The sequence below is a fragment of the Sinohyriopsis cumingii genome, chromosome 1 (assembly GCF_028554795.1).
Source record: "Sinohyriopsis cumingii isolate HCF-2022 chromosome 1, ASM2855479v2, whole genome shotgun sequence".
Lineage (NCBI taxonomy): Eukaryota > Metazoa > Mollusca > Bivalvia > Unionida > Unionidae > Sinohyriopsis > Sinohyriopsis cumingii.
This window is the reverse complement of record NC_142961.1, coordinates 63043862-63066884: the sequence shown is the minus strand read 5'-3', so window position 1 is coordinate 63066884 and position 23023 is coordinate 63043862. Positions and strand designations below refer to the sequence as shown.

The 23023-nt window shown below is 37.0% G+C and overlaps 1 protein-coding gene across 2 annotated transcripts in view; it reads left to right on the top strand.

Moving 5' to 3' along the window:
- The window catches only part of LOC149806987 (uncharacterized), a 100587-nt gene extending 86882 nt beyond the window's left edge, over positions 1-13705 (top strand). For both annotated transcript variants that reach the window (XM_089960413.1, XM_089960407.1), the window contains one exon: positions 2729-13705. In XM_089960413.1, the coding sequence (XP_089816539.1) occupies positions 2729-3513 (785 nt within the window). In that variant the 3' untranslated portion in view covers positions 3514-13705. The remainder of the gene's footprint in view (positions 1-2728) is intronic.
- Positions 13706-23023: the final 9318 nt, after the last annotated feature.

Sequence of the window (23023 nt, the reverse complement as noted above, 5' to 3'; positions counted from 1 at the left end):
CAGCCTGGTGTCAGGATAATGTGACTGGGTGGAACATCATGCTACATGTCTGTCTGGCATGATGCCCCAGCACTAGACATCACTATAAACTGTCACACTGCAGACAATGTTGCGATATGACTGCAAAATTGTTAAAGCTGTGATAAAAATAAAAAACACTTCTAATATTCTGTTCCTAATTATATATTTAAGCTTATTAGATCAAAGGATAAGATGCCAGTTGTTGTATTGACTCCCAAAGATTATATATGGCCACGAACAGTTGGCACTTGTCAAATGGCAGCCTCCACAGTACTAAAGATAATTTATTTTGTGCTGAATTTGTTTTTCATGTCACAGGAGTTCTTTAAAGCACAGTTTACAGGCAAAGCACTCTTATACAGAACCTTTGTTCTTTTTCTCTCCCCCCCCCCCCGATAATTTATTTTGAAAGTCATGGGGGCACATACAGTTCAAAAGTGAATCACTGCATTATGTGGAACCTTTGTTACATATACTTCTCTCTCACTGCCCTCTCCCCTAAATGGGAATTAATTTTTTCTGCAGTGTTTAAGGTTTTTGCATTAAGATTCATATTAACAACCTGCCATACAGCAGAGTGGACTACATTTACCATTTTTGTTCCTGCACAAGACCTCCAGCATCTACTGTTGCCAGACTTTAATGAATGGCTTGCACTACTCCTAAAGAAGAATCCTATTGATGTTTTAGGTCAAAGGTCAGTATGACTGACTGAAGCAAAATGGTTTCCACATAATAGTGTTAATTTTACATCACAGACCTGGACCAGACATTGTGGCTGACTTGTATTTGTAATAAACCTATTATTTTTAGTCAGAGATCTAGGAAAATGATCTAATGAAAGTGGTTTCTGCACAAAAATTCCAGTTCTCAGTTATGTACCTCACCAAAGTTTGTGTTTGACTTGCACAATTGGAAGGCTATTGATTTGTTGGTTAAAAGTTCAGAGTCACTGACTGAAAGAAGCAAAATGTTTTGCATTACAGATTTCTAGTTCACATATCAAAGATTTGTAGAGGGCTTCCACTTACGGTATGGAAGAAACTTATTGATTGTTAGGTCAAAAGGTCATAGGCCAGGGTCATTTATATAAAAGAAAAACAGATATTGCGGCTCTTTCTTTGTTCTAGAGTATGTTCATTGAACAAACTATGTGGATGACTTGCAACTTTTGTAAAGTACCAAAAGAGGAATCCTATTGATTCTGGGATTTATTGATAGATTTTCTTCATATTTGAAAATTAATAGTTAGGCGGCCAAAACAATTCTTTCTGCATCATGCTTGCTTGCCTAGAAAATTTGCACTACAGTTTGGGTTACATACTTTTTTCACTTATGTTTATTAAAGCCACTGATAGATATTCTTCATTATGAAGCCATGATTTATCATTCTGCGACATGATCGCCTGACCCTTTTACTTTAGAAGAAAGGTCAACCATGGAAAATTTACCATAAGGTTTTCTTTCAAGTTTTTAATTGCTTATATTTCCTAAACCCCTTGATAAATTATTCATCATGCCTGGCTTAATAATTCTGAAACTGGCCAGTGACATGTTTGCTTATCCTGTTGGCCTTGTGGTCAAGTTCACAGGCAAAGAAAATTGTGTTAGTTTTTTTTTGGTTTTTTTGGTTGTTTTTTTTTTCTTCATTTCCCAGTGGCCGAGTGGTCTAAAGCGCTCTCCATTATGGATCACTGCCATCTCACCTCTGTCTGCATGGGTTCGAGTCTCGGATTCGGCCAATGTGGGTATGTGAGAAAGCTTGCCAGTAGCTTCTTGTGGGTCGGTGGTTCTTTCTAGGGTTTTCCTGGGTTCTTCCTCCACCATTAATACTGGCCGCCATGTATAGCCTATCGTGTGCTGAAAAATGGCGTTAAACCACACAACACCAACACCTTCATTTCCCAATATTTCCTAAACCTATTATAGATTTTCTTTGTACTTTGGATGAATCATTATGAAACTAAGACGGTTCATTTTAAACATTGCTTGACCTTTAGACCCAAGTTTCCATGTCACATTGTAAAGAATATCAGAGATGGTTCAACTTCCTTCACTTAAAAGGAAAAAGTGTTATCTTAAAATCCTGGAAATTCTTTTCGGCCAGTACAGCATCAGGACTATTGTTTTTCCATGCCACAAGTATATTCATTTTTCCATTATGTCTCAGATATAGTCATTAAAACTGGTATGTTCAGTAACTTGATTACTCAATTAAAGTGTGAAAATATTTCATTTTACAAGAAAAAACACCAAAAAAATATGATTGTGAAACAGAAGTACTCCTCCACAATATCTAAAAATGCGCAAATGCAAAACTTCATTAGACAGATGGACAGGGTGTAACACTGCCCTGCCATTTCTTTAGTGAGGCTTACAAATTCACATACTGCAGTATTTACATAAATAGCAAATGTGACAAGTTTTACAAGTTTTATTCTTCTAGCAGCTTTTTACAAGATTTAAACAAACATTGATTTTGCTCGTGTATTTCTTATCTGCCACAAACATCACAAATGAAAGATATTACAACCTTTGTGCATGTCTGTGCATCCATCATTTTGTCTGTCTTGTACCGGCTATTGGTTTAAGTGTTTTAGAGGACAATATCTTCTCATGTTACTAATGTTGAAAGCTTATTTCTTGTAGATTAAATTATTTTATGGACTTAAATAGCCTAAAGTTTTGTTTTTATTTAATTTGACAGGTCAGGACATTGACGCTGTGAAAACTGAAGGGTATGAAAAATGTCCTGATTATGGTGTAACAAAAGAACTTCTGGATCAAGGTGCAACAAGAGAATATATAGATCAAGGGGTAACAAAAGAACATCCAGATCAAGGTGACACAAAAGAAGACCTGGAGCAAGGTGTAACAAAAGAATATCTCGATCAAGGTGTAACAAAAGAATATCTCAATCAAGGTGTAACAGAAGAATATCTGGATCAAGGTATGATGAAGGAATGTCTTGATCAGGATGTAGCAAAAGAATATCAGGAGGAATGTGTAACAAAAGACCAAAAATTAGAATTTCCTGAATGTAAAGCTGATACAGATGTATGCAGTGATCGACCAAAATATTCTCAAGAGGATAGAGGTGAGCAAACAGGAGGCAATGGTATGCAAGTGGAACTCCTTGTTGGGGAACCCCAGGACAGCATTCATGAGTTCGATAATGATGGTCAACAACCAATGGACAGTGTATTGACGGAAAACCTAGCAGCCAGTGATGATAATGTTGAAAAGGAAGGAGAAACTGAAGAAGAGAGCAAAGATGGATCTGAAACGGATATTGTTAATCTGAGTACTAGTAAAGGAACAGAAGTTGATGGAAACAGGATGGGATTTGTTGATGTTTGCCCAGGTTTTGTGCTGGAAAAGGCCAAAGCACAGGAAGATCCAGGAATCACTAACAAGGAGAAGAAAGAAGAAGAGCTTGAAAACATACGACCAGTTCCCAGCCCGAATCAGGCAAAATTAAATGAGATGTAAAGCACAGGAACTGAGATAGACAGAGAGGAAAATTCCGAGTCTTGGCTTGATGCAAAAGAGGGTTAGGACAAAAGTGACCAGTTAATTTTATTAGGGCTCCATATGATGAGCCTTAGAGTAATCATATCCAGCTGAATGCGTAACTGGCCATGGATCTGTCAGCTATTTTGTTTCTGTAAGATGACTTAAGTTGGATTTTAACAAAAAATTTGGTGTGCATTTTTATGGTGATGAGATTTCAAAACTGTAATCTGTCTTTGTCTTGATTTACGAGAATTATGGCCACAGACTGCCAGACCCCTCCCAAGGATTGTTAGAATTCAAGGAAATTTGGCATGCAGCTTAAGATCATTGTGACCCTAATGAGTTCAATTTCAAGCATTCCACATCATTTGCAATTACATTTCCTGATTGTCCATCCTCCTAATTCTTGTTTCCACAGCACTTTATTGAAAAATGTTTGCATTTCAGCCAAATTCGGCATGTGGCTTTTTATTGATGAAACCTAGAATCCTTTCATTTCAGCTTCTATGCATCATTTATAGATTCTGTGTCCCTGATTGACTGACCATGTGATTTTTGGTTTCTGCAGCATAACTGAAAATTGTTGGATATCAACCAAATTTGACTTGCAGTTATCTATTGATGGGACCTTAATTGAGTTTGATTTGTAATGTTTTCTGATATCATTTACAAAAGTTGTTCCACTGATTATATCCTACTGACTTGGGTTTCTGCAGTAACACTTCACTGTGAATGGTTCTGTTTTGGCCACATTGACATGCACTGAATTATTTATGAGACCTTGAATAAGTTTTATGTCTAGCATTTCACAACAGTGTTTACATGAATTATGGCCCCTGATTTCCCATATTACTATTCAAAGCTTAACTTCGTAAAAGAAATTTTTATCTCAGCCAGATGTGTAATACATCTTTATATTGGCGAGTCCTTGAACAGATTGGATTTCCAGATTTGTACATTATCATTTAGTGAAGTTATTGCCCTGAATTTCAGTTCTCCAGTGTTGCTTTCTCACTATGGATTCCTGAGTTTAAAGCAGTCATTGTGGGCATGGATTTTTGTGATGCACCCATTGCTAATACCTCTATTCACAAAGTATATCATGTGTTTTCTGCTTTAGTTACATAAAATTTTTGTACACAAGTATTTTTTTCCATTATGGGCATTGTTACATGCTTGTATTTTCTTCACCTTGTGAATGAACCTTTTGATTTTGTCTCATTCTGCAATTTTTTTTTTATCATTCTGGTTTACTGATGGTTTTTGCCTTAATTTTCTGTACAGTTGGACAGTGATAATAAGTCTTAAGTTTTTTTTTATTGCTCTACTTTGTGTTCATATACAATGACTTTGCATTTAGAATATCGCTGAAACTGCCGAAATTGCTGCTTTTGGTAAAGGGTTAGTGAAATAAACAGGTACACCTATATTGTATTCAGTGACAAATCAGAATGACTTTTCCTTCACAAAATATTGCATAACTTGAGTAACAGTACATACCTGTTTTCAAGGCATGGATAGCATTTCACAGCAGTACAACTATGGCCCCTGATTGCCTGACACTAAGTAAGTTTCCACATGTTAACTTTTCTGAGGAAGTTTAGATTTCAACAAGACTTGTATTGCATCTTTTATCTTAATGAAACCTTGAATGAGTTGGATTTTCAGCATTCTGCATCATCATTTAGAGGATCTATGGCCCTGAATTCTATTTTCCCTAACTTGGTCTCTCAATAGAGGTTCCTCTGTTAAAAGCTATGCCAAGCTAATTGTAGTGAGAATGGATCTGTGTTATGCACTTGTTGCTAATAACTCTAGTGTATTATGTATGTTTTTTCTGATTTAGTTTACATAGTATTTTTGTACCCAAGTATTTTTTTATCATGGGCATTATTACATAATTGTATTTTCTTCACCATGTGTATATACCTTTTTAGTATCAGTAACACAATACCTGTCACTGTTGCATTGCTTAATCTTTCCTGAACAGAAATTACTCTCATCTATATAAGAAAATACCATACTCCTGTTAGACAGACATTTCAAGAAACAGTCATGCAGAACAAGAAAGAACACTGACCTGCTCTGTCACCCATATCATATCAGCTGTGTACCTCAAAAAGTTTGGTTTCCTCATGTCCAAGATGCATTTGGGCATTTATATCTGCTTTACGATATTGTTAGAGTGTTTACACGTACAATTCATTGTATCTTCAGAAGCTTTAAGGCATTTTGTACCAGTTTTTTAGAGTGCCCTTTTTTAAATACCCTTCCCCTTTTACAGTTGGGTAGGTCATAATGGTTCATATTTTAAATCAAGGATCAGTTATTTTTGGATGTTTCCAGACTTCTATGGTAGGATTTGTTTTGCCATTCATATCCAGAATTTTATGTGACCTGGTTTTTTTGCCTATACCATCCAGTCTAGAGTGGGTGCAGTGATCAACACTAATGAGACATGCATTACCTTCAAACCCGTTATTGAGCTATTGAAAGTAGCTATTGAAAGCAAAGACTACATCTTATTAAGTCGGTATTTTGCCATCCAGTGGATTTTAAGGACAGAAACTCGGTGAATGTTATTTAATGTAATTTTGATTGTGATTATGTGTTTGCACATGTATATCTATAGTGATGATATCTGACAATACTTAGTCTACCAAATTTGTTTCTTGGTAAATTTATTAAAAGCTTCTTTCGAGAATCTTGCCCTTAATACTGTCTTATTAGTGTCGGCAAAATGAAAAAAGCAGTCTTCATGTCTTGTGTATAGGGCAGGTTATTTATAATTTGATTCAGTAGCTTCAGTCCCTATAGAGATCCCCAATCTCAGATGTATACATGTTGGGACGGAGATTATGATGAACTGTTATGCCCATTTACAGCTTTTTTTTAGGTCACTTTTAAAGGGAGATGAAAGGGTGTGAAGTGTCATTTCCTTCCTCTTACAGGCTCCATTGATAAAGAATTTCTGAGTGGATTGTCAACACGATCAAAAAGACTTATCAGTCCCTTATGGAGGGAGCTGTCATTAATGAAGTTTAATGCCCACTAAGTTTGAGCTATTGCTGCCTTATGCGTTATTTGAGGATGTGTTGAGAACTGCATGATGGCAGCGACACTCTGCCAGTCATTTGTCATTGGAGGATGATACAAAAGTCATGTTGTGGTAATCACACTCTTTATTCTTCTCCTTCAGCCTATGCTCTTTGGCACACTGGAGAGAATGTATGTTTTCTTGGGACTAGTAGTTGTGGCATAACAATTAACACAAGCTGATGCCAACTTATAGTAGAGCACACTCCAACCATAAGGGTGATTACATAATTTTTGTACCAGTCTGAGGCTGTCAGCCTCCCACTGACCTGGAAAATTCAGTGACAAGTACTGTAATACTGATATCAACATATAGTGGGGTTGGGGTGTAAAACTAATTTTAATGATGTAATACTTGCCTCTTGCTATTGCTAGATTTCCCACTCTCACTCCACTGATGTCCAAAAAGTAGCAAGTGTCCCTGAGAAAGAGGACATCTGCGTATTGGTCTAAGACTGGTGGGGGGACAGAATGGATCTGTTTTTTTCTCATTCTGAACTAATAGAACTTGTGATCTAATATATTGATGGAATTTTCTTATATGGCTAAAGGTAATTTCTGCCCCCACCCCACCCGAAAGGTAAGTAACTCAATAGTTATTGGTAAGTATTCATTAAAATTTGTTTTATCTCCTGGTAACAATATTATTATCTTGTTTCATTCTGCTTTATTTATGGTTTTTTTCTTGTTTTTTTTATACAATTAAAAAGTGATGATAAGTCACAAGATTTTCTTACTGTTCAGCTTTTTCATATACAATGACTTTGCCTTTAAATTATTGCTAAAACTGCTGAGATTGCTGCTTTTGGTAAAGCATTTGTCAGATAATCAGGTACACCTATCTTGTGTTCAGTGACAAATCGGTATGACATTTCCTTCACAAGACAATGCATATTTCTAGTAACAGAATAGACTTGTGTTGCGGAGGAAAAGTAGCAACAAAAATGTTTTTAAAGCCTCAATAGTTCAGTTCCAGTTCTGTTATTGGTTTACATTCATCTATAAATTTTTACTTGTTAAAAGTGACTTGACCACTTTTTAGTTATATAAAGTGGATTTTTTTATGTTACAAGATGTATCTGTGCTTTTTTGTTTGAAAGTGTGGACAGTTTGTAAGTAGTTTGAAAATGAATACTTTGTAGTGCATCACCTGAAATGTTTTCTTTTATTTCTTATGTATAGAAAATTGATTTTGATATTTCTGATGGAGTGCTATAATGCAGCTGAGCTCATTGTACACACTTTACATTTTTGTTAGTATCTCCAAAAATCAATACAACTTTCTATGGGGATTTGACTGGGACAAAGGAGCCCAACACACACAGCTGTGGCTTCCCAAGATGTGGATGATTTGGAGATCTTAATGTGTTCATTAACTTTGGTACTTTAGTAAATTGATATTCATAAGAATTTCATTGTTTTGAACTGTTTACCTCTGCTAGTTTCTTTTTTGCGCACCGGTCCATAAAGTTTAGCTCACAGGATGTGACTTCATCCCACTTGCGCTGTCCATCCAGCATCAGTTAATAATAATGGTGATGTCTCAAAACCAATCATACCCCACCCACCCCACCCCCAAGTCAAATCTTGAAATGACAAAATCTAATGTAAATTGCTAAAATGAATTTTATCAAATTTGATGGAAGGCACCCTGGCATGAAGATCTTTATAAAAAATTTTTATAGAAATAATACTAATTTCATTAATAATATGGCTGCCATGATTAAAAACAGTTACGTGCCTAAATGCCTTTTCCTCAAACACAGCTGAACAAAATCTGATAAAATTTGACAGAGAGCATCCAGGCTTAAAGAACTTTAAGATTATTTTTTTTTACAAATGATGCTAATCTGCCATCAGATGTGGCAACCATTGCTAAAAGTAGAAAACCCATTTAGCAGCTTCTCCAAAAAAAACCACTGAGAAGAATTCGACAGCATCCTTTTATGGAGCCCTCTCAAATTTTTACAAATGGTGTAGGTCCACCATTAAATATGGCCATCATTAGTAATAATATATCAATCTTTAAATACCTTCACTAAGACTGAAATAGAATTTGACCAAACTGAACAGAAAGCATGACATGAATTCTTTTTAGGTGTGTACAAACTTGGTCAGTCTACATCAGATATGACCGTTTATACTTAAGAATTTGGCAAAAGGCATGGAAAAACCTTTAATTGACTTTTTATTAGGAACTCCTGTAAAATTTGAAGTTTTTTGATGAAAGCATTTGGTATTGACGGATTTCACCTTGATAAAATAGATGTCCATTTGCCATCAAATATGGCTGTCGTTGCTAAGAATGGAACATTCATTAAGCAAGTTCTAAAATACCACTAAAAAGAATTTGCCCAAATCTTGCAAAAAGCAGTCTAGCTTGAATGGCATTCAAATTTATGCAAATGATACCAATCTAAATATGACTGCATTTGCTTTAAAAAAAAAACCCAATAACTTCTAAATAACAGCTTTACAGAAAATGTCCTAGCTTGAAAGCCTTTCATATTTGTACAAATAGTGTCATTCCACCATCGGACATGGCTGCTGTTACTAAAAATAGAGAACTATTTATTGAACTTTGCCTTTAAAAAGAAACAAATTGCAACAAATTTTACAAACTTTAATACAGTGTGTCCTGGTATAAGAAACTTTAAGTAGTGGAGAAATTTTGCTGACATGTGATTAGATCTTTATTTTTAAAAACTAGAGAAATCTTGAAACAGATATTTTCATACTGTGAAGTTGCAGCATTGGAAAAAATTCAACAAATTATCCTACTGATCCTGCTGACTTTATTGTCAAGTGCTCAGACATTAGACGGTTATGGAGATGCCAGCCTTATAAATGATCTCTGTCAGACATCAGACAGTTATGCAGATGCAAGCCTTATAAATGATCTAGGTCAGACATGGGCCTCTTTTTAGCTTAGATGGACATTAGGCCAGTTAAGTTTATATGATAGGATTCTGTGTCAGTAATGCATCTTCTATCATGTGTCATCAGTGAGCAATTGATGGTTTTGGCTTCTTTCCAAAACCCATTGAATTTGTATCAGCCAAGCTTGGCAGATGGCATTCTAGCTTGAAAACCATCCAGATCTGTATCAACCAAGCTTGGCAGATAGCATTCTAGCTTGAAAACCATCCAGATCTGTATCAACCAAGCTTGGCAGATAGCATTCCAGCTTGAAAACCATCCAGATCTGTATCAACCAAGCTTGGCAGATAGCATTCCAGCTTGAAAACCATCCAGATCTGTATCAACCAAGCTTGGCAGATAGCATTCTAGCTTGAAAACCATCCAGATCTGTATCAACCAAGCTTGGCAGATAGCATTCCAGCTTGAAAACCATCCAGATCTGTATCAACCAAGCTTGGCAGATAGCATTCCAGCTTGAAAACCATGCAGATCTGTATCAACCAAGCTTGGCTGATAGCATTCTAGCTTGAAAACCATCCAGATCTGTATCAACCAAGCTTGGCAGATAGCATTCTAGCTTGAAAACCATCCAGATCTGTATCAACCAAGCTTGGCAGATAGCATTCCAGCTTGAAAACCATCCAGATCTGTATCAACCAAGCTTGGCAGATAGCATTCTAGCTTGAAAACCATCCAGATCTGTATCAACCAAGCTTGGCAGATAGCATTCTAGCTTGAAAACCATCCAGATATGTATCAACCAAGCTTGGCAGATAGAGTTGTACAAACAATGCTAATCTGCCATCAGATATAGTAACCATTTTGAAAGATACGAAAAATGTCTTCTCAGAAGTTGGGGAATAGAATTTGACTGACACCATTCTGGGATAAAGGATTTCCAAGTTGTACAACAAAAAAATGCCAATCTACTCTCAGATATTGTTGCTGGTTCCAAAACAAGAAAACCTTTAAATGACTTCTTAGAAATGATTGTAAAGAACATTCTAAATTTTGACAGGACTCGACCAAGCTTGAAGGGCTTTAAATAGTGTTCAGATGTTGATCTGACAGATATGTGTCACTGTTAATAAGAATAGATAAACCTAGCGATTTTTGCACAGAATTTGTTAAAATTTCACAAAATATTCTGGCATGAGGGAATCTCAAGTATGTATAATTTTTTATGTCATAAACTATGGCTGCTGTTATAAAAAAAATATGGAAATAACTTGTTCTTCAAGATAAGATGGTCGTATCAGCATGGAGTTATAAATGAAAGATTTATTATGGAGTCTAGTTGGTAAAAACTGAAAATGGTGCCAGTTGGGCACCTAATCTGACTACCATGGCATCCATCTAAAAACTCTTCTTTTTACTCCTGAATGGATGGTCATTTCAGCATGGGATTTTCACAGAAAGACTATATTTGATTTTATAAGTATCTCTACTGATTCTGAACTGACGGTTATATCAGCATGTCATTTTCACATAAAGACATGATACCTAGTTGGTCCAAAATAACAGTGCTGCTCATCAGACATGCCCCTGTATGTTCAAAATGTAGGTCATCTTGAAAATTTAGTCACAACTTATAATGAGGAGATGATTGTATCGACATGAAGTTTTCTGTAAGACTAATAATGGGAATCTCAGGTGGCCAAATTTAGTAAAGTGCTTGCCTTTACAGATCTGTCAGCATGGTTTTTATTATCAGGCTCAGTCCATGTGGTGTGTGAGAGAAAGCTTGCAAGTAGCTTCCCATATGTTGGTAGTTCTTCTGGGTTTTTCCTACACCATTTAAACTGGCTGCCATGTATAATCTATTATGTGTTGAAAAATGGTGTTAACCTCGCAACAACAACAGACTAATTATGTTGTCTAATTGGTTCTAAATAAAATGTTGCCTATCTAACATCGAATATGGCAGTCATGAAAATTTGATATTGCTACTTAACCTGTACTAGTCGAAAATGGTGCCCTCTCATATGAAAAACGTGCCCACCAGTCGAAAATGATGCCGTCTCACATGAAAAATGTGCCCACTAGTGGCCATTTAAATTTTTTTTATCGTGAACAGGTTGTAAATGCATTAAAGAAAAGGGTGCTGATGTGACCTCCGACATGGTTGTAAAAGTTTGTTATTGCTGCTTCTATGTGGATGGCCCTTCTGACATAAGGCTTTTGGCCAAAGATGTCTTTTTGTCTCTAGTAGGTCCTAAATGAAACTGATCCAGCATACAATATGGACCTCATGGTGACCACCTTGAAATTTTGTTCTCCTGAATGGATAGTTGTTTTGACATGTGGTTTTCACTAAAGAGTTATTTTATCTAGTTGGTTGTAAAAAAAAAATTAATGCTACTCAGACCTCCAGTCTGACTGCCTTGGTAGCCATCTTGCAAATCTTGTTATATCTGTTTCTTCTAAACAGATGGTCATATAGTTTTACATAAACTCTTGTGATATCTAGTTGGTGCTAAATAAAATTGGTATTGATCAGGCCTCCAACATGATGGCCAAGGTAGTAGTCTTAAAAACTTTATCACATGCCCTCTTTAAGGTATGGTCATATTGATACGTAGTTTTCAGTAAAACACTTCTCGCTATACAATTCATCCTAAATAAAAATGTCAGTGTGCCCTTCCCACCCCACTGAAAAACTTGACAGATCCTGTAATGGCTGCTTCTCCATATGAGATGACTTACTGACATTCTTTTTCCCATAATATAGGTTAAATATTTAATGAAACTTGGCAAATTGAACTTCACATAAACTACAAGTTCATTAATCTTCTTTTCATGATATCAGGTTCAGAGTCAAATGCCATAGCAAAGTAATTTGTACTCTTGTTACAGGTATCTTATTACCATATTTTCTTAAATTTGAGAAAATAGTTTTGTTACTAAGTTTTTGTATGTTGCACTTTTTCAAGAATATCAGAGATGGTTTCAGTACTCGGTAGTTAAAAAGAAGAAATGGACCTCTCATATTCCTGGAAATTCTTTTCATTCATTGGAGGGTCAGTCCCTTCTAGGGTCTCCTGGTTTGTTTCACTTTTTAGTATACACAGCGGGTGGGATAGGGTATGGTTGAATGGTTTATGGCAGACAAGAACAAGAGAATTTTTTAATCAAAAGTGCGGATACCCTGCAGTATTCATCTGGAAGTACCTCAATTATTCATCTTCATTCTTTAAAGTATTATGTAATATTACAAATGTTTTCAAAGTTTACTGCAAATAATGCAGAAAAGCTATTTTCCTAATTATGTCTCTGTAGCAAACAAACTTTAAAGCAGCCCTGTTTGATTTCCTTAATTGTTCAGTAATTTAGATAAGAGTCATTTCAGAAAGTGGTAATTAACACTGTTCCAAATGTTTTGTGTTCATCTATTCAATTCAGATTTGATAAAGTACCCTCCAAATCTCCTCCCACATTTATATTCGAACAGCCCTAAGGCATGTTCAGTTTGGTTTGGTCACTCCAGGAGTTGGTTTATATCAGCGTTACCAGTATGTATAAAAGATCAGCTTCTAATAATAAAACAAGCTTTCTCATTCCTTTTGGTCTGTGGATATGACTTTATCCTGTTCTTTCTTAGCCCTAGTCTTGCACTTTAAAGCTCTATAACAGATTTGGTTTCCTCTGGAAAATTTTGAGGATGAAAACAATTGGCTGTGTTTTCTAATATATGTATAAATATTTTAAGAATTTTATGTTTTTTTTTCCTTTTTTGGAAAGGTGCTATTTCTTTAGTCATTAATTTTGTTTTATATAGAAAACATAAGTTTCAGTATTTCTTTGGAGTTTCATTTTTTCCCCCACAAATGTTCATACAGTTGAAAATTGTTTACTTGCATTAGTAATTTTTTCCTGCTGGATATTAATGATACAGTAGTGAGATTCAGAATGTAGTTTTCAGTTTAACTGAGGAAGTTGAAGATGGTGTTGGTTGTTTTTTATTTTTTTGTGTGTACACATCATTAAAGATGCAAGGTTCGTGATGGATCCCAAATTAGCTGTATTTGCAGCAAATTGACACACTGCATTTATTATCTGTTTTTCATTATTTAATGTTCTTGATTATTTGAAATTAACTGCTTGATTTTGTAATACTTGTAATGATTACTTAGTAAATGCATTTATGGAAGTATTTGTTTGTGTGATAATGTGACCAAAGAATGTATCTCATAAATGTCAAGTTTTTATACGCCCACTATAAGGCATAACATATTATGTTCCATTCATGTTTTTATCAGCTTTGTTGTCAGACAATAATTCAAGTTATCCTCCTCTACAGTGTCAAGATTCTGTGTATGGCTTGCACTTGGGCTAATAAAGAACCCTATTCATTTTGGACTCAGAATCTTGAAAGGTCAAAGTCACTGTGACTGAAAGAATAAAAATGATTTCTGCACAATACCATTTGATCTACATCAGATATCTGGGCCAGACTTTGTGGATAGCTTGCATTTTTGGGTAAAGAAGAATTCTATACATTTTAGGGTGAAAGTCAAATATCGAGGTCTCTGTGACTAAAAGAAGATAAATGTTTTTTTTTTGTTGCAATAATTGTTTTCTTGCCCATGTCCCTTAAGCACTATCTGTAAAGGGCGTGTATTTGAGGTATTGAAGAGGCCTAATGGTTTTGGTGCAAAGGTCATGATCATTGTTGGAAAGAAAGATGGATTTTGCAGAATAACTTGTGTTCCAGGGTAAGTTCTTGATTGAACTTTGTGAATGGCTTGCATTTATGGTTGCTTGTGAGTTATTGAGGGAAAGGAGTCCTCCATTTATCAAGTTTCATCAAGTGTCTGCCAACAGATAAAATGCAAAAGCTCATAAATATCGACTGTGGTGTGGTTGAGGACATAAGGATGTGTGGGAGACTGACATTTTGGTTGACAGTTGGTGGAGGGAGATACAAACAATTTTCATTAAAACATGAGAATTAAAATCCTTTATCCTACACAAATACTCATCCAATGGATTTTAGTATTTATGGATGTTAGACCAGAAGAAGTGAATTAAAGTGGGAAAGTTGCACAGTGGCTTTGATAAATCAACTTGAATTGCAGTAGACTCCTCACAATTCATGTATTGGTCAAGTTGCTAGAATTAAATTCAGACTGCTGGAGTCAATCCCGTGAATATGTTTGCACTGGTTAATTCCTATAAGTAGTGATTTTGAATGTTACTCTTTGAAAAGCACGTGACAGTGACCGAATACAACTGATGTCATTTAATGGCTAGCATCACGCTATCATTCCATGGCTAGCATCACGCTACAGTTGCACATGTCCAGAACACCATGTCTATAGTAAAAGTCAATGGGTCATGTATATGCTTATTTACTTTTTTAAATTAAATATAAATTGTTCTTTAAAAATTTAACTAATTTTTTTTAACCAAAGTCTATTCAATCCAGATTATTGAATGCTTTGCACCTTAACTGTCAACAAGAGACTTCCAGACGAAAATTACCGATCCGATCTCTGTGATCTTTTACAAAGGTGGCCATGTACTAAACTTTGGTCACGTAAGGAGCATGTCTAGTGGAATCGTCACATTATAGGGTAGTACGAATTCATTTATCAATTTGTGTAACTTTCATTGTGACATCACAGCAAGCAACATCCAATCCAGATTTTACTGGATCACACCTTCGGGTTCATTTGGTCCAAAAATGTCTAGGTACTTGAGCATTGATTTTGCCGTGTGCACTTCTCGGGGCATTTAAATAATGACCTTCCAAAGGAATATGGATGAATCCAAATGAAGTGAATAACTGCCACTTAAAGATATTTAGAATCAAATTCTAAAAATTGATGCTCACAACTGAAATAGTTGGTGTTGAATGCGTACATGACCGGTGTGACTTTTACTTTAGATTGAGAAGGGAAGACAAGGGACCAAAGAGGAAGAGAAAGGCAAAATGTTGTGTTTTATTAAATCTTTTAAGTTTATGTATACCTGCAAATTTTGAAGAACTATCCTCAGATAAGGCAAAAACAACAATGTTAGAGTGTCTTCAATGTAATTTTAACAAGAAATTAGGCTTGCCCTACACACATATTACTATGATGTCTGCACCATTTACTTACTGTAACTGACTGAGTCAATCTGTTAATTACATTTATCTGTATGTGCCATACGTCATGAAGTTAGCTTTTTGAAAGACTTGATGAATTCCAGTCACCATTAGCATAGGTCTCCAAAGATAAAGATCTACTGTATATACTCGCATATAAGTCTATTAAAACTGCAGATAACAAAAATCCTGATATGTCATGGCATAATGTGCCTGCAGATAAGGTCTGTATTGTTTGTTCCACCGATTACTCCCAACAAACTACACAGACCCAGTAATGGTTTTAGTGTTATGTAGAAGTCTGCACAGACCCAGTAAGGTTTTAGTGTTATATAAAAGTTTGCACGGACCCAGTAAGGTTTTAGTGTTATATAGAAGTTTGCACAGATCCAGTAAGATTTTAGTGTTATACAGAAGTTTGCACGGACCCAGTAAGGTTTTAGTGTTATACAGAAGTTTGCATGGACCCAGTAAGGTTTTAGTGTTATACAGAAGTTTGCACAGACCCAGTATGTTTTTAGTGTTATATAGAAGTTTACACGGACCCAGTAAAGGTATAGTGTTTTATAGACGTTTGCACGGATCCAGTAACGTTTTATTGTTATATAGAAGTTTGCACGGATCCAGTAAGGTTTTAGTGTTATATAGAAGTTTGCACAGACCCAGTAACGTTTTAGTGTTATATAGAAGTTTGCACGGATCCAGTAAGGTTTTAGTGTTATATAGAAGTTTGCACAGACCCAGTAACGTTTTAGTGTTATATAGAAGTTTGCACGGCCCCAGTAAGGTTTTAGTGATATAGAGAGGCTTGCACAGACCCAGTAAGGTTTTAGTGTTATATAGAAGTTTGCACAGACCCAGTAAGGTTTTAGTGTTACATGTATATAGAGGTTTGCACAGACCCAGTAAGGTTTTAGTGATATATAGAGGTTTGCACAGACCCAGTAAGGTTTTAGTGTTATATAGAAGTTTGCTCTTGAACAAATTTGATAGGAACCTTGTATCAGGAGGATCTAGGTGAAATTCACAATATTTTTCTCCAAAATTTGAGTTAGGTCCCAGTCTGATTGAAAAACGGTTAATTCTTGTATTGTAAATTTCAGTTTAAAACTTTTTAAGTATTTGAACCTAATTATGTCTCGGTATTAAACAAACTTTCGACAAACCAGTAAGCGATCCGGTCACTATTGGCCTTTCGTGCAGTCTAAGTTTTAAAAGGAGATGCAACCACAACAGTCCAGTAAGCGACCGTTTTTAAATCTACTCAACCTTCGTCCACGATTAGGAGGCGATGGAAAGGCAGGTCGAGGAAGTCTATGGGCTCCTACCTTTTTCCCAAGCTCAGGATGGATATGTGGGTGGGATTCTATGGACTCTGTGCCTCTTCTGTAATATATTTCTGCATCCTCTTCCTTCAGACACCAGACAGTCAGTAAGCTCCCGATTATCATTCTTTTCAGAGGTATGGCGGGGCATCACGGGAGGTTGGTGGGTCATTTCTTTAGCAAAGGAGGATTTAACCCTTTGATACAAGGAACTCCCAACTATTTTACGAGACCTATACCATTGCATCAGACACGATTCACAAAGTTAAAGGACCAAGTGCATAACTTTGAAAGGCCCATTAGAGAGGGTACAAAGACTCCAGCCCTCTACCCCCGCATTATCATCGATCTTTCCCGCCTAAACAATATTTTTTTTTTTGCGAGAGGGATCCTTGTGAATGGAGACTGCGGAAATAGTTCGGACCAACATTCAGCCGGGCGACTGGACAGTCTCCACTGATATTTATAGAACTCGAAATTTGGATCTTTTTAAATCAAGTCAAACAGAAGACAGTTCAGTTTCTAATTCAATATTGTTTATTAGTTCGAACTCAAAACGCTACGGCATTTCACCAAAAAGACTTGCGTTGAAGACGCTTTTGTTCAAAGATGTCACAAGTTGCTCTTCTGATAAACCACCATTTGTTTTGATTTTACGTATACCGCTGTCATTATTTTTACGGAGCTTGCAGTGTATGATTCCAGGAATGATTTATGGACGTTCTTACATCCATCAACGACTTGAGTACCCAGTGCATTTTCCTAATTCTCTGAATAAAGTGTACAAGTCTTTTTCTGGGTTATACTTGAGCCATTTGTATTCATTTGTAAAGCATTTCTGCTACTGGTTTGTGCTCTTAGGGGACACCGAGTGGACTAAAGCGCACACCGTTACTGATGAATGCCATCTTACCTCTGCGTGGGTTCGAGTTTCGGGCTCGGCCAATGTGGGTACTTGAGAAAGCTTGCCATTCGCTTCTCATGGGTCGGTGATTCTTTCTGGGGTTTCCAGGGTTCTTCCTCCACCATTTATACTGTCTGCCATGTATAGCCTCTCTCGTGCTGAAAACGGTGTTAAACCCCTTAACAACAACAACTGTTCACACGGTCATATGTGCGATCGAGCTCCTTTTTGCCATCTAATTTATACAGTTTCTGTGTCGTCTGCCCACCTTGCAGATACTACGACGTTTACAATTTTCACCGCACAATGTTTATTAGAATACACAGTTCAATATTATTCTGGATTATTGAGTTGGTTAACGCGACCTTTCTTGGATTGATCAATATTAGCCGGAGATTATACATTTTGTTATCGTCAGTAATGAGATCCGTTCTAGTGGGGCGGTACAACAGACTGTTGCCACGTGCGATAAGACTATTTTGACTATAATCACAATATACTTGATTAGTGGATGAGTGGTTTAAAACCTGCGCGTTTGGGCTGCGAGCATTTATTGTACATTATCAGCTACAGGATGTTGGTAGGTACTCAGTAAACTTAATAAGTAGATAAATTAACAATTCAAAGATAATGCAGCCTCACGACCACTTCTTACGTTCATTACTTACGATGGGTGACCGATAGTAACTTGTACTCTCCAACGGATTAGTGACCACTGGGGAAAAAAATCACTAACCACGCGATAGCTAATCAGCATTAATTTCGATTCCCGAGACATTAGGATGGGTACTTTCAAATCCCGATCTTTCTTCCGCACAGGAAATATCTCTTATTTGCATCGAACACGACGTTTTCTTATTTCGAACTCTCCTGTTCGGCTTAACCTAGGCATTGGGTGGGTGGGTGGGTGGGATTTTTGTTTGTTTTCTTTTTTTTTTTACCAGAGCAATGCGAGTAGTAGCCGCTTACTTCTGGTTTTAGGGGATCCCCACGCTACAATACTTCGACAACTGGCAGCTAAAGAACAACAGCATAGAGTCCCGCCTACAACACATGTCCTGCTGTTGATCCACAGTGATATGGCTTTAGCTAGTGCCGAACCTAGAAAAATCAGAGCTCAGTCCTTCTCAGGATTTCATTCATATAGGAATGAACGTCCTCACCTATCTTGGGCGAGTTCGTGTACCCCCCAGAAAGGAACAACGTAATCCTTGCTCTTTTGAGGACTTTGCAAGCCAATATTTTGTTGTCGGCCGGACATTCCTTTTCCCCTCTGGGAACCTTCAACTTCGCGGTTGACCTGGTTCCTCTAGGGGCTTCAAGTACGTCCTCTCCAGTTTCTCCTCCTGGCGACCGGGAAACTGCACAATGTGGACATAGGTTTTTCACCACAAGACTTCATATTGGTCCCAAATGAAATGTTGCTGATATGACATCTTAAAAATACTGTTGTCGCTCTTTCTGCTAAACGGAATGTCATCGTCATGGGGGTTCTCACCAGAAAACATCTTATCGTGTCTAGTTGGTCCTAAATTTAAATGATGCCGACCTGACATCAATTAAGGAAACCATGGTGGCCATCTACTCTGAATGGATAGTCCTATTGACATGGGGTTTTCCGCAAAAGATTTATTATGATATATAGCTGGTTACTAAATGAATATTGTGACAACTTTACAGCCATTATTGCCGTTAAAACGTTAGTAGTTCCATCGGTGGACTCTTTATTTTGCTCATGGGGCCATATGTTGCCCTGTCAAGATGCTGGATGAATTTGATTATGAGCCAGATCTGCATATTTTTCAGGTTATCTTGTATCAGGTTGGCATAGTCTGTTACCACTCTGAACACTGAAATTTGATCGTTTTTATTCAAATTCGTAAATTAGCTTGTACGCTCATGATCTTAGGTCTTGTACTGAGTTGTGTGCATCTTAATGTGGTGATCTTGTATTTGATTGGTTGAGCCAATTAATTCTCATCCATTACGATTAAGGTTGGTGAATATCTTTATGTCATCGTGAATTTGATCGAGTGCAATTACTCTAATGAACATTAGTATATGAATCATATCTTAATCTTTTGGAAAGAATTTGCATCTAACTAGGAAAGCGGGTAAAATCGGCGCAATATAAAAGTTTGAAGATATGTTACATTTAGTGTACGGTAGTGTTAGAACCATCTTCTCTAGCCAAGGTTCGGATATGATAACCCTCTCTACACCTTGGCGGATCGAACAGATACATTGGTGATTTGTCCTAGCGACATTTATTGATTTCATGAGTTTCCTCCCTTAGTATGGACTGCCAACTAGCCAGTAGAGTGGTGCATTGTACATCAGCCTAAAACGATGGGGACAATTAACCTAAAAATAGATATTTTGTAAGTCTAACATCGAAACTATAATTATGTGTCGGGGGAATCCATTACAGGTGTATTTGAGTGAAAGGTATTTGTGTAAAAACGGACTGGCACTGGAAAATTGCTTATTTTATTTATCAATCCATTCAACTAGTTTGCTTTCCATACCTCGATCATGAAGGAACAGTGTTTAAATTTTAACAACTTAATTTTGATAGGATCCATTGGCTTGCCGTCGCATCCAGTGAAATTCACAGACCCGAAGCGCAAACATATTTGCTCGATACGCCAAAGGTGTACATAGGGTTATCACATCGGAAACTTCCAATGGGCCGGGTTGGGGTAGTGAGGATGGCAGCAAGTTAAAGGCTGTCTGTTTGTGAGTTCTCTGATCGCGGGTCTTACGGCATAATGCTTAACAGGAGACTTGTATTTGTCGAGTGTCACGGAATTGTATGTTGTAAAATATTTATGCATTTTATATGACGAACATCTACTTGGGTTTCGTTGCCGCGTACATCATTGCCCCGGGGTGGTTTATTTTCAGCCATGGTTATTTCAGATTACTGAGGTATACCCAATCCTGCCTTCCTGGCCAGCAAAAAAAGCACGAAAGGCAAAATACCTTACAGCGGTCTCTGCCCAACCAAACCAAGTATTGATTGTATGTTGAGAAATATCTTGCAGTGGACTCTGTCCAGAGGCGTAGCCATGATATTTTGCGCCCGGGGACGAACTATAAAATTGGCGCCCCAGCCCCCTCCCCGTTTAATCACATTTTTGAATATTACCCTTGTTTACTTATTATAATGTAACGTTGTAAGCCTCATTTTGGCGCCCATGTACCTTGGCGCCCGGGGACATATGTACCCCCCTGCCCCCCCCCCTCCCAGCTACGCCTCTGACTCTGTCCACTCAATCCAGGTATTGATTGTTTGTTTCTGACACACACCAATGACCTTTATGGAGAGCTTCCTGAACAGATTTAAAAAAAAAAAAACAAACTTGTAAGGCAAAATATCTTTCAGCGTACACTGCCCAACCAAGCCAGGTTTTGATTGCGTGTTGAAAAGACATACACCAGTAACCTTTACATATGGCGTCCTTACCAAAAAAAAAAGAAGCATGTTAGGCAAAATAGCTTACAGTGGGCTCCGCCCAACCAGACCAGATATGGATTGTGTGTTCCTGACACATTTCAGTAACCTTTACGGGTGCAATCGTCACCTTTACAAGTATGTGAAATATAAAAATTGCATGCTTTCTTGCTATCCGTTTTATGTGATACTATTGTTTTATATATTAGATGTTTCATAAATTATTATAAAAAAATTACGAATAGATAGACGCATGTCACATAACATCATGCTATTAGGTAGTCTGTTTCAAGTTAGCCATTTTTATAACTGAACAAATTGAATTTAGTTGTACGTTGCATGGATTAAAGGATGAGCAACATTTGAGTTCGTATAATTCAGTGAGATTATTCTTGTCGGACACGGGGCCCCGAGTGGTCTGAAGCGCTCTCCGTTACGGATCCCTGTCATCTCACCTCTTTTTGCGTGGGTTCGAGTCTCGGATTCAGCCAATGTGGGTATGTGAGAAAGCTTGCCAGTAACTTCTCGTGGGTCGGTGGTTCTTTCCAGGGTTTTCCTGGGTTTTTCCTCCACCATTTTTACTGGCCACCATGTATCGTGTGCTGAAAAATGGTGCTAAATCCTACTACAACAACAACAATTTGTCGGACAAAGACTGATGTACGAACTTTGTTGCTATAATAATAATAATCTCTTGCATTAGTTCTGCTGCAATGTGTAATAAAGCCAATTCATGTGCTCGGATGTGTAACGTATATCATTGCATTTGTACTTACCGTCGTCTCCTGTTCTGCATCGCTCAGTCGTTATATTTTGAGCTGTTTTGTGACGAGGAGTCGCAGAACTCTTGAGCTTTTATGCAACCTGCATACTGCTGTCCATGGCGACGTTGTCAATGAGAACGGTATTGGTTTACTCAGCAAGGGACCAATGCTCAACGGGTCTCTAGAGAACAAGGGAATGCTGACCTTTCCGCTACCAGAAATCGCGCTCGTCAGCTGGACTCCACAAGATGCGCATATTGCATCTTTTTTTTTAAAAAAATCAGTATGAAAATCAATAACTCAATATCGCTATACAAGTGAAAAATCGATAATAATAGGTCCTACTTGTGAATAAAACATATATTGTTCATATTTTTGTGCAGATTTTATATTTTGATCACCTTAAGTGATATAATCACAAAGTGTTCATATTTGGGTTTAAATTCTATACAATGATCATACATTGTGATATATCCATACATCAGTCATAAATGATTATAAGTTAAGTGATCCGATTCTTGTTTGAGAACTCGTTTTAGTTGCATGTTCTAATTAGTTCCGTTTTAGGGAGCGATATCATTACCATATATTAGTTGAACTCGGCGCGCGTCTGTTACATTCATTGTTTGACTTACAGATTCATTCTTCGTTCAGTTACATTATAAATAGTAACATATTCATTCAGCGTTCAATTACATTATAAATAGTGACCGATTCACTCATCATTCGTTTACATTTTATAAATAGTCATCCCTCTGAGGAAACTACTTTCAATGTCCTTGCTAAATTCAATCCCAGCAGAGCTTCATCCTGTTGCATCAAGGATATGTTTCGATTTTGATATTAGGAAATCGTATAACAGTACAATGACGAGCTGTTGGTGATACTATTTCGAGAACTCATTTGAACTTACTTGTGACTTGATTT